Genomic DNA, 15828 nt, shown 5'->3' on the forward strand with positions numbered 1-15828 from the left:
ACTTGGTGTAGCCTCCGTCCTAAGTGTTAATGAGAATGCCATATATCCGCTAATTAAGTATCCTGTAAAAATTCCACTAACAATACTAGTATTACTAACAACTCTGACCCTGCTATGATGGATTTGCTTTAGAATTTTCGGTTCTACATGTGAATGATCTTGTGAATAAGTCAGGCTTTTGTAGTGCAATGATGAAAGTCATATTCTGAATTAAAAAGGAAAAAAAGGTCAGCCTTTGGTAGCTGTATGCATGCTTCTGTCGTATGAAGCTCTCTCATTACTAGATATAACTTACAGAACATGAACTAGTTGCTAGTCCTGGTTTCAACTTATTATCTATGAAAGATTTAGAACATCATAAACTGTTTAGGATAATTTATAAGACCTATTAGAGGAAGCTGAAGTTTTCTTTCATGTAGCACATGCAAACTTGCTTCCTTTTCTTTTCAAAACCAACTTTGGCTGAGAAAAAGGGGGTGATGCTCCAATGTAATATACCCAAGTTAGTGAAGTCTTCACTGATTCCACACTTTTCTTATCATTATCAATCAGATTGGAGGAATGTTTGGAATCATTTGTTGGCCTATCCATATTGAAGTGCTAACTCTTGAGGCCTGCTGATATCGAGTCTTTACAAGACTAGTTGTGCCCGTGCCATAGTCAAAGGTTTTCTCTGTCCATATCCACTGAGTAGTTCAATTGGAAGCTCACACTAACACATGAAATGATTTGAAAGTATGAAGGAAAAGTGGATCAGGCAGTAGAGCTTGCCGGTTTAATGGCCGCTCTATGTAGTCGCTTCATGACCAGAAATTGCTCAGGCTTTCAGTCAGTTCTTTTAATCTTTTAAAAGCTTTGCTACAGGGACCCAAAATATGAGACCAATAGGGGAGACAAGTGAGGTGTCCCCCTCCTATTGGATAATGAGTTGGTCATCATTAATGATGGCCAACTCATTATCCAATAGGAGGGGATAATGAGTTGGTCATCATTAATGATGGCCAACTCATTATCCAATAGGAGGGGGACACCTCACTTGTCCCCCTTATTGGTCCCATTTTTCTGGTCCTTGAGGAATTTTTCATCTTTTAAATAGGATTTACTTCTGAATAAATATGAATGTCTTTTAAATAGGATTAACTCTAGAATAAATATGAATTTCATGTTCGGTTACGATGTAGGTTTTCAAATAATAGAAGTATTTAATAATAAGATACATTTTATTCACCATTCTGGAAAAAGTGAAAGAAAGAAGATAGAAACAAATAAAGAAACAAAACTGAGAAAGACATATAAAAAAAGATACATACTAATGCTATCTGGGAGGTGGTTAGCTGAGATGGTGGTAAAAGTGGCTCGCCTACAATGGCAGTCATTCACAAGAGACGGTGGATGAACAATCCTAGTACATTGTCATTGGATTAAATTGCTTGCTACAAATTAGATTGGTGGTAATGGTCACATTAAGCAGGGATGGTCCAGATGTTGGGTCGTTAGGAACCTATGTAGTAACCCTAAATAATTAGTGTCTTAAAACTTGATTAATGGAATTTTTTTTAATTTTAGATTAGGGAATTAATTAAGGGAATTTTAGGGATTTTACCCTAACCCCTGATTAATTGCCACGTTAATGATTTTGTGGCTAAATTTCATTCGTTTGTTTGGCCGGCACCTCTTAACGGGAGAATAAAAACAGAGAAAAACAGAGAAAATCAAAGAAAAATCACAGAAAAAAAACAACACAGAGAAATATCACCTCACCTTCTTCAACCCAACCCTCTGAGAACTCAAATTAAAATTGTGAAAAGAAATAAAAGAAGAAGAAGAAGAGGAAGAAGACAGTGAACAAGAAAACAGAGGATTTCATCTAATTTTCAAGTGACCAAAGGTACAAACCCTTTTCTATGTTAATTTCTTGTTTTAGAAGAATAAAGTGTTATAGAAATCTTAGTAAATCAATCAAAATAGAATGAATAAGGGAAATTAAATTGTTATGAATGTGAAATAAAGAATCTAGGGTTTGCAAATTTCTATGTTTAGGAGGCATGAAATAAACTGAAAAAAAAGCTAACCTTGTTTTTGGGAGGGGGGTTTCTCGTTGTCGGCCGGTTTTGGGTCGCCGGCGGTTTCCTCGTCGCCGTCCTGCAGCCATGGCGGAGAGAAAGAGAGGGGAAGAGAGAGAGAGAGAGAGAGAGAGAGAGATGAGAGGAGAGGAAAACCGAAAGGGGGAAACCGAAAAAAAGGGAAAAAAAAGAGAGGAGAAAAAGAAACGAAGAAGGAAGAAGGAGGAAGAATGATCTGGAGTCTGGAGTTTTGATAGAGGAAAGGAAAATTTACAATTAGCCCCTGAACCATAAAATTCTTTTTGAAACAAACCTTATAGTTTGAAAAAGGACTGGAAAATAATTATTAAGCCCCTGTCTTTTGTTCAGTTGTAAACAAGTCTAATCTGATGAATAAACAATAAAATTTCAGACTGGATAAATTCCCTATAACCCCTATATTATTATAAATTAATAAAAAGTCCAAAAGCTAGTGTCTGAGAATTATAAAATTTTGATGAATTACCAGAGATAGCAACAAACTCATATGCACTGCATAATTTAATTATTATTGATTATATTTGAAATTTATTAGACTCTAGATTATGAATTGATTTACCTATAATATATGTTTGTTCTGAATTAATAATTAGTCATATATCTTATATTATAGGTTCTGGTTGATATTCGGGAGACTAATATTTTGAGAAAGTCGTGACCACTAGAGGTGAGTTCATTTCTCACTAGTAATTTATAATATGAAATTGCATGAGTTTTATATTTGAATTATCTTGTGATAAAAATAAATAAATAAATAATTTTGATGAGGTATTTGGAACGTATTTCAACAGTTTAACGGATTCAAAGACTCTTTGTGACTTAGTATCTGATAAAGGAAAAATCTGTAAACTGTTTTAACAGAAATGAGGCGCTTTACCTTGTCAATTTCATTTGAAATATCTGCAAATTCTGTATGCAAAGTATTTATCATTTGATATGTGATCTCGATGTTTTCAAACCCTCAAATAGTCCACTATGAATTAGTTCTGCCTGCCATATGGTGAATGCACCTTTATTTGGCCCTTCTGTATTTGGTCTTGGCCCTTCTGTATTGGCCCTTCTGAAATATGTTCTGGCCCCTCTGTATTTGGCCGGTAGCCTATGGCAGTGTTAGGTGCATTCGATTTTCGGGAATTATCTGTTATCTGATGCGGTTTACGCATTCCCTTGCTACTGGGCTAAAATTCGTAGCCTTAGTGTGACCTATGGGGTGACTTTTACGTTCATGAAATAACTCATCGAGATATAAGATTCTGATAATTTGACTGTGAAATTGAGAAAACAACAATTCTCTGATTTTGCCCAAATTAGTAGTTCTTTTCTTCTTAATGTTTACCTTGATTCAAAAAGAGTTCGATTCCAAGAAATTTCACAGTTTATTCAGTTGCACATGAGAAAGAAAATATAATTGTTGTATTCTTTCTTAAAAATGACAATATTACAATATCTGGATCGTAGTTTATTATCTTTGAATTTCTCATGCAAATTTTGCAATTTGTTATTTATGAGAATTATTCTTATTACTATTTTGTTAGTTATCTAGGAACTCTAGTGGGAAATGTTCTCACTGAGCGCTAGCTTATTCCGTTATTTTTAAATTTTTTCAGATCCGGCGTAGCTTCCTATTAGCCGACTTTTGGTTTGAGCTTTTGGCTGAGAGGCGTGATATGGAGAGCCTCTTCTTTTTGATGTTACCTTCAGCATAGTTTGTTTTGTTTTGTAAAAATACTTATAACGGTGAGTTGGTGAGTTGTAAGTACCGATCATATATATAGTTGCTCTGATTTCAATCATCAGCAGGATTATGAATATTTTGAAAATAAACTATGTAATATGAATTGCCAGGCTTGACTCGTGCATAAGACTTGTCTTGTGCACGGGTCGCTGCTGTCGCGTACCCCGTATTTTATGAATTTCTACTGAAGAGTTTCGGGGCGTGACAGTAAGGTGGTATCAGAGCTTAGGTTTCGACGTTAGAAACCTTGTAGGGCACGCTATCATAGAGTATATGCGCTAGATGAGTGTTAGCGTATGGATCAATTATGTGATATATGTCTGTATACATACGTATATATATATATGTATGCATATAAATATTTTATAGTAAAACCTTTTAGGGTTCATTAAGGAGTGCTTAGATGTTTATTTTATTTTACTTTGTCCTTTTTCTTCAGTAAGCTGATGGATGGTTCCCCTTTTGTAGGATGGCGGGAACCAATTCATCTTCCAGTTCGTCAGCTACCCTGTCCAGCCCTATGATTTCCGTAGATAGCTCGTGGGAACCCAGCCTGAGAGACTGGGGATACACTTCCGATGAAACTGATCCGAACGTGATAATGGCTAACCATATGACCCCCGACTCACCGAAGGTCGAACCAGTAGAAGTTGTTATGGTAGATTCATCCGAGTCTGAGCTTGAGGATCTCGTGGTAGAAGTTATCCCAGTTGAGTCATCGCCTTCAATCATTATGATTCCATCCGACCCCTCTGACATGGAGTCCATTGTAGCCCAGATTCCTAGTGATGACCAGAGACTTGCCCCCCCTGTGGGTGAGTTGAGTAGCCTAGGCATTGGTCCAGATCTCGACCTTGAAGGATGGGGGACTAGCGGCATAGATCCAGATCCAATGTCCAATTCTGTTGATAACCAAGACTCAGAGGAGACTGAACCAACTGAGGAGAAGTCTAGTTCCAGCAGCTCCTCTTCCTCAGGGAAATAGAGCATAACTGTTAGGGCAATTTTGTAATATCAGTATATGGGTTTTCATAGTCACTCTTTTGGTTTATGTAGGACATTTTGGTAGAAAATATGTATATATAAACCCATATACTCAGATATGTGTATGAAAAAAAAAGTTAAATATTAATAATATACTTTTGGTTTGTAAATACTGATTTGTGTTATTATGTTTAGTAATGATTGAGTTCCTAATTACTTAAATTGCATATATGTGACTGACTTAGGAATTTTCCTTGTATAATAGTTGACTGAAATATTTTATTATTTATAGGAAGCTATGACTTTAGGTAATGAGCAAACCCTTCCTAACGGAGATAGGGATCTAAATCAGACAATAGGTGAAATGATGAGATCTAGAATCGCTCGTGCATCCACCTCTGAAAACTCAATAGATAACAATGTGTTGATGGATTTGCTGCAAGCGGTGACAACTGTAGTCACCAGACAACAAGATCAAATTGATCGTAGTCGGACGAATGGTCAAAATGAGGAGCACCCAAAATTAAGAAGTGGCATGGGAGAATTCAAGAAACTATCTCCACCCAATTTTGAGGGAACAACTGATCCCATGATTGCTGAGCATTGGATCACAGAAATGGATAAGGTCTTCACATACATGAAATGCCCTGAAGAGGAGAAGGTTGATTATGCAGTATACATGTTAAAAGACTGCGCTTACGGGTGGTGGCAAATGCAGGTCAGGACGTTGGGAGAGAAAGCATACAAGTTATCATGGGAGGAGTTTAAAAAGATTTTTTATGAAAAATATTTTCCTTCAACTGTTCGCAAACAAAAAGAACATGAGTTTCGAAAATTGGAGCAATGTGATAAGACAGTAGCTGAATATGAAAAAGAGTTCACTTATCTGTCAAAATTTGCCATTCACTTGTTGGGTAATGAGGAAGATAGAGCTCGTCGCTTCGAGGAAGGGCTTCGATCGGACATTCGGAAGACGGTCAGTGCATTTGAACTCCCTACATATGGAGAAGTGCTAAAGAAGACATTGTTAATTGAGAAAAATGAAATTGATACAAAGCCAAAGAATAAGACGAGCAACTCCTACCCAAAGAAGCGGTTCTGGCAGGATAATCGCGGTGGAAGAAATAAGAATTGGAGAAACAAAAAGCAAAACTTTGGACGCAGAGAGGAGCAATTTCCAAATCAGAAAACTTTAAGATGTGATGTTTGTCACGAGAAATACCGGAGCTTGTTTGAGATGTGGCCAGAAGGATCACAAAATAGCAAATTGTCCCCTTCAGCAATCATCTCGGAATACTTTCCAGACTGGCCAGTCCAGTGGTGGGAATCGGTATCCTCAAGCCAAGGCCCGAGTTTATTCTTTGACTGAGAAGGATGCAGAAACAAACAAGGATGTGGTGACAGGTACGCTAACTTTTGCATCAGTTCCTGCTCGAGTACCATTTGATTCTGGTGCATCGCATTCCTTTATTGCTGCACAGTTTGTTAAGAGAAACAAATTACCATTTGATACCCTACAACAAGAATTGCTTGTTAGTACACCTGGAGGTAGCATATTAGTATCAAATCAAGGTTGTAGGGGTAAAATTTATATTCTCGACAAGGAACTTCCCGTAGAATTAATGATGCTAGAAATGCATGATTTCGATATCATATTGGGGATGGATTTGTTATCCTTAAATCATGCTTCTATTTTATGTCGAGAAAAGAAAGTAGTATTCAAATTTCCTGGCCAACCCGAATTTCGTTTTGAGGGCGGAAAGTCTCAACAACCTTTAAAAATCATCTCAGCCCTTAAAGCATATCGAGCGCTGAGAAGTGGATGTATGTGTTATTTAGCTTCGGTTGAGATGATTGATGATGGAAAACCAAGCTTGGAAGAAATACCAATTGTCCGAGAATTTCCAGAAGTATTTCCAGATGAACTTCTAGGAATGCCCCCAGATAGAGAAATTGAATTTTCAATTGACCTAGTACCTGGTACGAGTCCCATCTCTAAGGCTCCTTATCGAATGGCACCTGCTGAATTGAGAGAACTAAAAGTGCAACTGCAAGAACTTTTAGATAAAGGCTTCATTCGGCCAAGTGTGTCACCCTGGGGTGCACCAGTGTTATTTGTAAAGAAGAAAGATGGAAGTATGAGATTATGTATTGTTCCGTGAATTGAATAAGGTAACCATTCGGAACAAGTATCCATTACCAAGAATTGATGATCTATTTGATCAATTACAAGGAGCTCAGGTATTTTCAAAGATTGATCTCCGTTCTGGTTACTATCAGTTAAAAATCAAGCCAGAAGATGTGCTAAAAACTGCATTTCGAACCCGCTATGTTCATTATGAATTTTTAGTTTTACCATTCGGGCTCACAAATGCACCTGCAGCATTTATGGATCTTATGAACATGATATTTAAACCTTTCTTGGATCAGTTTGTTGTGATATTTATTGATGATATTCTGATATACTCAAGAAGCAAAGAAGAACATGAAGAACACTTGAGGCAGGTGTTGCACACATTAAAGAGAGAACAACTGTATGCGAAACTTAAGAAATGTGAATTCTGGTTGGAGGAGGTAGCATTTATTGGACATGTAATCTCTAAGGAAGGAATTTCTGTGGACCCTGAAAAGGTAAAAGCCATTGTTAAATGGGACAGACCGACTACGGTGACGGAGATCCGTAGCGTTCTTGGTATGGCTGGCTACTATAGAAAATTTGTAGAAGGATTCTCTCGTATTGCTTCACCTCTAACTCGTCTTACTCAGAAAGGAGTTAAATTTATTTGGTCAGATGAATGTGAGAAAAGTTTTCAAGAGCTAAAAAGTCGATTAGTGTCTATTCCAATACTTGCATTACCTAGTGGAGACACAGGCTTTGCTATTTATAGTGATGCATCTAGAAGAGGATTGGGATGTGTACTTATGCAAAATGGAAAAGTCATAGCATATGCTTCAAGACAGTTAAAGCCTTATGAACAAAACTATCCCACTCATGATCTTGAGTTAGCGGCAGTAGTGTTTGCTCTCAAAATTTGGAGACATTATTTATATGAAATACATTGTGATATATATACTGACCACAAGAGTTTGAAATATATATTTACCCATAAGGAGTTGAATTTACGGCAAAGAAGATGGTTGGAGCTTCTGAAAGATTATGATATGACCATCCATTATCACCCTGGCAAGGCAAATGTTGTTGCTGATGCATTGAGCCGTAAGAATTCATGTAACTTAGCTTGCCTAATTACTTCTCAAAGAAAAATATTGGAGGACTTGGATCGTACTGGAATTAAAATTAGAGTCCACCAAATTGGAGTTAAATTAGCAAATATGGTAATACAACCCTCTTTGCTAGATGAAATTAAAGCAAACCAGCAGAATGATCCTCAACTGTTGAAGATAAAGAAAGATGTGGAAGAAGGCACTCGAAAAGAATTTAAGATACATAAAGATGGATCATTGAGATTTGGAACTAGAGTTTGTGTGCCTAACATACCAGAGATAAAGAAAAAGATTCTAAAAGAGGCACATCACTCTCTGTATACTATGCATCCTGGATCAACAAAAATGTATAAAGACCTGAAGGAAATATATTGGTGGAATAATATGAAGAAGGAAATTGCCACCTATGTTGCAGAATGTTTCACTTGCCAACAAGTAAAGGCTGCACCAAAGACCAGCTGGATTAGTCCATAACTTGGACATACCAATGTGAAAATGGGAAAAGATCACCATGGATTTTGTCACTGGCCTTCCAAAATCTTTGAGAAAGAATGATGCAATATGGGTAATTGTTGACCGGTTGACAAAGTCAGCACACTTTTTACCTATCAATATGAAATTCTCATTAGAAAAGCTGACTAAGATGTACATTAATGAGATAGTAAGGAGAAAGAAAACTTCTTGGACCAGAGTTGGTACAGCAAGCAATTGATAAAATTCACTTAGTTCGAGAACGTCTTCGCACGGCACAAAGTCGTCAGAAGAGTTATGCTGATCAAAGAAGAAGGGAATTAGAATTTCAAGTAGGCGATCATGTTTTCTTAAAGGTTTCGCCTACCCGAGGAGTGAAAAGATTTGGTATCCAAGGGAAGTTAAGCCCGAGATTCATTGGTCATTTTGAAATTCTAGAGCATATTGGTCCAGTGGCATACATATTAGCATTACCACCAGCCCTGTCTGGAGTACATGATGTATTTCATATATCCATGCTTCGAAAGTTCATCCGAGATCCAAATGAGATTGTTGAGTTGTCTCCAGTAGAGCTCAAGCCAGATTTGACCTATGAAGAAAGACCAGAACGTATTGTGGATTATAAAGAACAAGTACTCCGACACCGAATAATCAAATATGTGAAAGTTCAGTGGAAGAATCACTCGGAAAGAGAAGCTACTTGGGAGACTGAAGATTCTATGCGAGAGAGATATCCAGAGCTCTTCGAGATATAGGTATGTTAAGTTTCGAGGACGAAACTTTTTATTAGGAGGGAAGAGTGTAGTAACCCCAAATAATTAGTGTCTTAAAACTTGATTAATGGAATTTTTTTAAATTTTAGATTAGGGAATTAATTAAGGGTATTTTAGGGATTTTACCCTAACCCCTGATTAATTGCCACGTTAATGATTTTGTAGCTAAATTTCATTCGTTTGTTTGGCCGGCACCTCTTAACGAGAGAATAAAAACAGAGAAAAACAGAGAAAAACAGAGAAAATCAAAGAAAAATCACAGAAAAAAAACAACACAGAGAAATATCACCTCACCTTCTTCAACCCAACCCTCTGAGAACCCAAATTAAAATTGTGAAAAGAAATAAAAGAAGAAGAAGAAGAGGAAGAAGACAGTGAAAAGGGAAAGGAAAAGATTCATCTAATTTTCAAGTAATCCAAAGGTATAAACCCTTTTCTATGTTAATTTCTTGTTTTAGAAGAGTAAAGTGTTATAGAAATCTTAGTAAATCAATCAAAATAGAATGAATAAGGGAAATTAAATTGTTATGAATGTGAAATAAAGAATCTAGGGTTTACAAATTTCTATGTTTAGGAGGCATGAAATAAACTGAAAAAAAAATAATAATAATAAGCTAACCTTGTTTTTGGGAGGGGGGTTTCTCGTTGTCGGCCGGTTTTGGGTCGCCGGCGGTTTCCTCGTCGCCGTCCTGCAGCCATGGCGGAGAGAAAGAGAGGGGAAGAGAGAGAGAGAGAGAGAGAGAGAGAGATGAGAGGAGAGGAAAACCGAAAGGGGGAAACCGAAAAAAAGGGAAAAAAAAGAGAGGAGAAAAAGAAACGAAGAAGGAAGAAGGAGGAAGAATGATCTGGAGTCTGGAGTTTTGATAGAGGAAAGGAAAATTTACAATTAGCCCCTGAACCATAAAATTCTTTTTGAAACAAACCTTATAGTTTGAAAAAGGACTAGAAAATATTTATTAAGCCCCTGCCTTTTTGTTCAGTTGTAAACAAGTCCAATCTGATGAATAAACAATAAAATTTCAGACTGGATAAATTCCCTATAACCCCCTGCATTATTATAAGTTACTAGAAAGTCCAAAAGCTAGTATATGAGAGTTATAAAATTTTGATAAATTGCTAAAACTAACAATAAGCTCATATGGACTGTAGAATTTAATCATTATTGATTATATTTGAGTTTATTAGACTCTAGATTATGAATTAATTTACCCATAATATATGTTTGTTCTGAATTAATAGTTAGTCATATATCTTACATTATAGGTTCTGGCTGATATTCGGGAGACTAATATTTTGAGAAAGTCGTGACCACTAGAGGTGAGTTCATTTCTCACTAGTATTTTTATAATATGAAATGACATGAGTTCTATATTTGATTTATCTTGTGATAAAATAAATAAATAAATAATATGTCTTTTCATGTATATAAAGATTTGACCTATTTCTGTTGTGGTCTATCCTATAATACTATGTTAACCTCGCACAATATATGAAAAGCTAATTTGATCTGTATATAAAATATGAAAAAATAAATTTGGCTCTCATGCAATTTTCAAATAATCGTGGACATTGTTTTATCTGAATAATTTGATGAGGTATTTGGAACGTATTTCAACAGTTTAACGGATTCAAAGACTCTTTGTGACTTAGTATCTGATAAAAGAAAAAATCTGTAAACTGTTGTAGCCTATGGCAGTGTTAGGTGCATTCGATTTTCGGGAATTATCTGTTATCTGATGCGGTTTACGCATTCCCTTGCTACTGGGCTAAAATTCGTAGCCTTAGTGTGACCTATGGGGTGACTTTTACGTTCATGAAATAACTCATCGAGAAATAAGATTCTGATAATTTGACTGTGAAATTGAGAAAACAACAATTCTCTGATTTTGCCCAAATTAGTAGTTCTTTTCTTCTTAATGTTTACCTTGATTCGAAAAGAGTTTGATTCCAAGAAATTTCACAGTTTATTCAGTTGCACATGAGAAAGGAAATATAATTGTTGTATTCTTTCTTAAAAATGACAATATTACAATATCTGGATCGTAGTTTATTATCTTTGAATTTCTCATGCAAATTTTGCAATTTGTTATTTATGAGAATTATTCTTATTACTACTGAGCGCTAGCTCATTCCGTTATTTTTAAATTTTTTCAGATCCGACGTAGCTTCCTATTAGCCGACTTTTGGTTTGAGCTTTTGGCTGAGAGGCGTGATATGGAGAGCCTCTTCTTTTTGATGTTACCTTCAGCACAGTTTGTTTTGTTTTGTAAAAATACTTATAACGGTGAGCTGGTGAGTTGTAAGTACCGATCATATATATATAGTTGCTTCATCAGCAGGATTATGAATATTTTGAAAATAAACTATGTGATATGAATTGTCAGGCTTGACTCGTGCATAAGACTTGTCTTGTGCACGGGTCGCTGCTGTCGCGTACCCCGTATTTTATGAATTTCTGCTGCAGAGTTTCGGGGCGTGACAACCTATATTTCATTAAAAAAAGAGGCGCTTGTTTCATAAGATTATGAACATAATGAAGAAGTGATTTGAGAATTCCAACCACATCTGTCATCAGTTAATCATGCACTTTTTAGAAGAGAATAATGGAGAATAATTAAGGAAATAGTAGAGTGAGAATAGCTGCAACCCCAACGGAGGAAATAATAGTAGCTAATTTACGGCCTCTGAGGTAATGTGCCAATAAGCACACGGAAATGAGCCATCAACAGATTGGATGGCGATGACATTTGGAGCAAGATTCCTTGACCCTTGTAGTTGAAATGGGTCCATGGCTAGTAACTCTGAATAACAAGTGATGGATCACTAAACAATTCTTTAAGTTCTCTGTGGTGTCGGAAAGAGTTGTGGTCTTAATCCACTTTGTGAAATAGTAGATGACCACCATGATACATTCTTTTGTTCTGTGATTGTGACAAATGCATTGTCATAGAATCATAGGCTGCACATCACACCATAATAATTTTTTCTTTCTTTACCATTCACAACCCGCCATGTCCTGAGAGGAAAAAAGTTTAGCAAGTGCCTAGGTGGTATCCAAGTGCTAATGCCTACGAGTAGCTTCTGCTTCCATAATTTAAATGAGGGTAAATTGTAGATACACCTCTCTTCTACAGGGCTTAGCTACTTATTACCCTAAACAATTTTATTGATACATACACCCCATAGCTACTTATTACCCTAAACAATTTTATTGATACATAACCCCTGACTAACTAATCTTTGGACTTTATATGATTTGCTTGATACAATTTTATTGATACATTACCCCATAGATACAAGAATATGGTTTTATATGTTTATTTTGTCTTTATATTTTGTTCACATAGTTCCCCTCCAAAAGAATTTTATTCATATAATTTGTTATTTTATGTAGCAACCTAATTTTAGTCATATGATCAATAAATTAATCGGCTTTGTTCAATGGGACAGATCACTCCATCTTATACATAATTTTTGAAGTAAAGAAAAACAATATACAACTTTTTAATACTGGACAAGGATGCCCATGCACGTTATGTGGTGCCCACGTGTTGGATACATCATGATTTTTGTTGGTTAGGAGAAGTGTCCTACATATAATAGCTTTAAAAGCAATTCGAGTATCTAATTCATCTAGCAATCTCAATTGAGATTATTTAATGAAAGCAATTGCATGATCCTTAGTTTCAATATTCTGTATTCCCTTGGGATTCCAAACCCAGGCAACTAATGTGGCTCTCAACTAGTGCTATCTTTTGATGGGTCGAAGAAGGAACTGACATTTGCTTATTTTATTTTTCCTGTACTTGTCTTTCATTTTCCAAATTACAGAAGGATACTTCATACTTGTTTATCCATTCTAGGTTAAGCATCAATGTAGAAAGTGTATAATCTTTTTACACATAACTTTTCTATATTTGAAAAATACTTGCGTCCTCTGTACTTATTCAAGTTTTTTTTGCTCTTATCTGTATTTTGTTTGTAGTTTATTTCTTTTGAATGGGTCTTAATTTGGATATCTTGTTCATCAATATTATTTATCCAGTTCCATTCTATGTCAAGCTCATCTTGTTGACCTTCCATATTGCACATCTACTACTGTTTATATGTGTAAGTAGCTAATATTCTACACCAGGTTACTGATAACATGGTTACACCATTTGTGGTAATATTTTAGGAAATTTGCCTGTACAATCTCCGCAGGTTGATATTTACTGGAAAGAGAAGGATATGGATAGCGAATGGGTGAGAACTTGTAGTTTTCTTATACTATTTTGTGTTGGTATTAAAATTGTTAAATGATACAATCAGGATCAAAGTTATTTAGTTTTTTAATTGTTAAGGTTGCTTGATATATACATATTTTGTCCAGCAAGCTATTACATTTATCATTTTGTAAAAGCAGTTAACTTATTTTGTAGTTTATACTAAGCAAAAGAGCATTGAGTAGCAAGAAGACCTAGTTCAACATCATCATTGGCAATTCAGAACATGTTGTTTATCCCCATTTTCTCTGCCTTCTGTTCTGAACCATCTTTCAGCTGAAGCCTTAATCACATGGTCTGAAGGTCCATGGTTGATGTTAATAAAACTCGATAAGACTCGTAAATCTAAATTTTTTTTGCAAAGTGGCATCTCGCAATAGTATTTGTCGGTTTCTCTCTTAGATCTAGATGTACTTCTTGTTTTACGTTTATTTTTGTTTTCTCTTTGTAACTCTCAGTAGTCAACCAGTCATGAGGAGTTAAGTCCAACAGTTGCTAACAAGTTTTCAGTCATCTGGAATCAGTTCACGCCTCACGGGATATGGATGTCATACTCCAACACAGACACGGGGGTGGGACAAGGCAACCCTCCAAAATGTAGACATGAGATAACATGGTTATACATGCTTGTTTTTGGTATAGGTATAGTTAGCTTATTTGACTATACACATAGGACCGTCTTCATAATAGACATGATTTTATTATTTGTGATTTATGAATACTGATAAGAGTATTATATTTGGCGTTGTCACAGTGCAGAATGAAGGTCTTCAGAGTTTAGACACAAAGCCATGGCTATGTATGCGTCTCTTTTTTGAAGACATGCATGGTTAAGTCATATAGATATATGTATTGGATTCTTATCCTCATCTGAGAGAAACTACCTTATAATTTGATCTATTAACCAAATAGATTTTTGTCCGTCAGATAAGGGCATAATATACTTCATCGAGTTCATAGATTTGAGATGAATAAAGGTCTACAAGGTTGTCACTTTTCAGTGACGTGCATGATTATACATGTATCATTTAAAGCCATGCTAGACATGCCTATGTTTTGCTAGGGAGATGCCCTACATATCATACAGTTACCACATGAAAGGAAGTGCAATGTCTGACAGCCTATAAGATGATAAAGCTTAAGATAATGCTACATGTAATGTTAAGTTTATTCATTTCTCTTTGCAGCAAAGCCATTCAGCCCCAATAAAATGTTGTTTGAATAATCATGACAAGTTTTCATCCAATCAACTACTTAATATATGAAGCCAGAACTGCAGCTGTTCTTATCTCACTAAAGCACGTTTGCTTCTTGGGCAGACTAGAGCTGACGAAGATCCAGATGGCATTGAAGAAGAATATGACAGTTCAAGAGATGATGTTTCATCTGTTTCCTCCTACAATGTTACCAAAGGAAGTACTGATATACCTCTTAGAAGCTCCGTTTCCTTGCAGTCAATGGTAATGAGGATTACCAATAATGAGGCACAAGGCTCCAGTTTCCCTTCACGTATTCCAATTTCTCAACTTTCAGTTGCTGAGATCCCGGATGAGCCTAGTGGGGGTGAGGATCCTTGTTTCATGGACATGCATACAATGTTTGATAAACAAACTCTTCAAATCTCAAATTCTTTTCTGTTATTATTGATTTTTTGTGATTTTATTTCCTTTTCTTTGCACCATCAGACAGTAGCTTCTCTGTTACGAAGGTGTGTACATATGTATTTATATATTAGTTTTAAATGCAAGTTTGCTTACTTCTTGAAATGCTTGGAACAGATCTTGCAGCATCTCCAAAGAAGCTTAATCATTCTTCCTCTTCACTCTCCCCTAAACTGCACGGGGAGATGTCAGGCTCCAGTTATATTGATAAAGGGGCACATTCTATGAGTGGGCCTGTTGAACCTGCCTCATGTAAAGTATCATGCTTAAATGTTTTGTGTGAAAAGTAGTTTTAACTGCAGTGGTGTCTGTCAAATCTCACTAAACAGCAATCATCAATGAACTAATTTACATAAACATTTCCTGCAGCAGAAGGCTTCTTTCGAGGAAGATCTTATAATATCAGAATTGATGACCAAGTTTTACTTCTCTTTTCTCCAAGAAACTTTGATTCTGCTTATTATTTTGGAGACATGGTGAGTATAATAGTAAGGTAACATATGTCCTATTTGTCCAAACCAAAGTAATGGTTCTCTCTTTACTGGTGCAGATTGGTGGAGCTCTTACTTTCTTTCATGGAGAAGGATCTAGGAGATGCCTTGAGGTAAATTT

The 15828-nt window shown here is 36.0% G+C and overlaps 2 protein-coding genes across 9 annotated transcripts in view; both read left to right on the forward strand.

Moving 5' to 3' along the window:
- Positions 1 to 15828, forward strand: part of LOC109843624 — a 40435-nt gene that overhangs the window by 11216 nt on the left and 13391 nt on the right. For all 8 annotated transcript variants that reach the window (XR_002247738.1, XR_002247737.1, XR_002247741.1 and 5 more), the window contains 5 exons: positions 13468 to 13535; positions 14875 to 15118; positions 15334 to 15468; positions 15586 to 15692; positions 15767 to 15820. Coding sequence is in view for 1 of the 8 variants with exons in the window: in XM_020412574.1 (XP_020268163.1) it covers positions 13468 to 13535; positions 14875 to 15118; positions 15334 to 15468; positions 15586 to 15692; positions 15767 to 15820 (608 nt within the window). In the remaining 7 variants the exon portion in view is untranslated. The remainder of the gene's footprint in view (positions 1 to 13467; positions 13536 to 14874; positions 15119 to 15333; positions 15469 to 15585; positions 15693 to 15766; positions 15821 to 15828) is intronic.
- On the forward strand, positions 673 to 4932 carry LOC109843627. The gene is made up of 3 exons (XM_020412576.1): positions 673 to 828; positions 2716 to 2769; positions 4306 to 4932. The coding sequence occupies exon 3, from the start codon at positions 4307 to 4309 to the stop codon at positions 4820 to 4822; it is 516 nt and encodes a 171-aa protein (XP_020268165.1). The 5' UTR covers positions 673 to 828; positions 2716 to 2769; position 4306; the 3' UTR covers positions 4823 to 4932.

The sequence above is a fragment of the Asparagus officinalis genome, chromosome 5 (genome assembly GCF_001876935.1).
Source record: "Asparagus officinalis chromosome 5, Aspof.V1, whole genome shotgun sequence".
NCBI lineage: Eukaryota > Viridiplantae > Streptophyta > Magnoliopsida > Asparagales > Asparagaceae > Asparagus > Asparagus officinalis.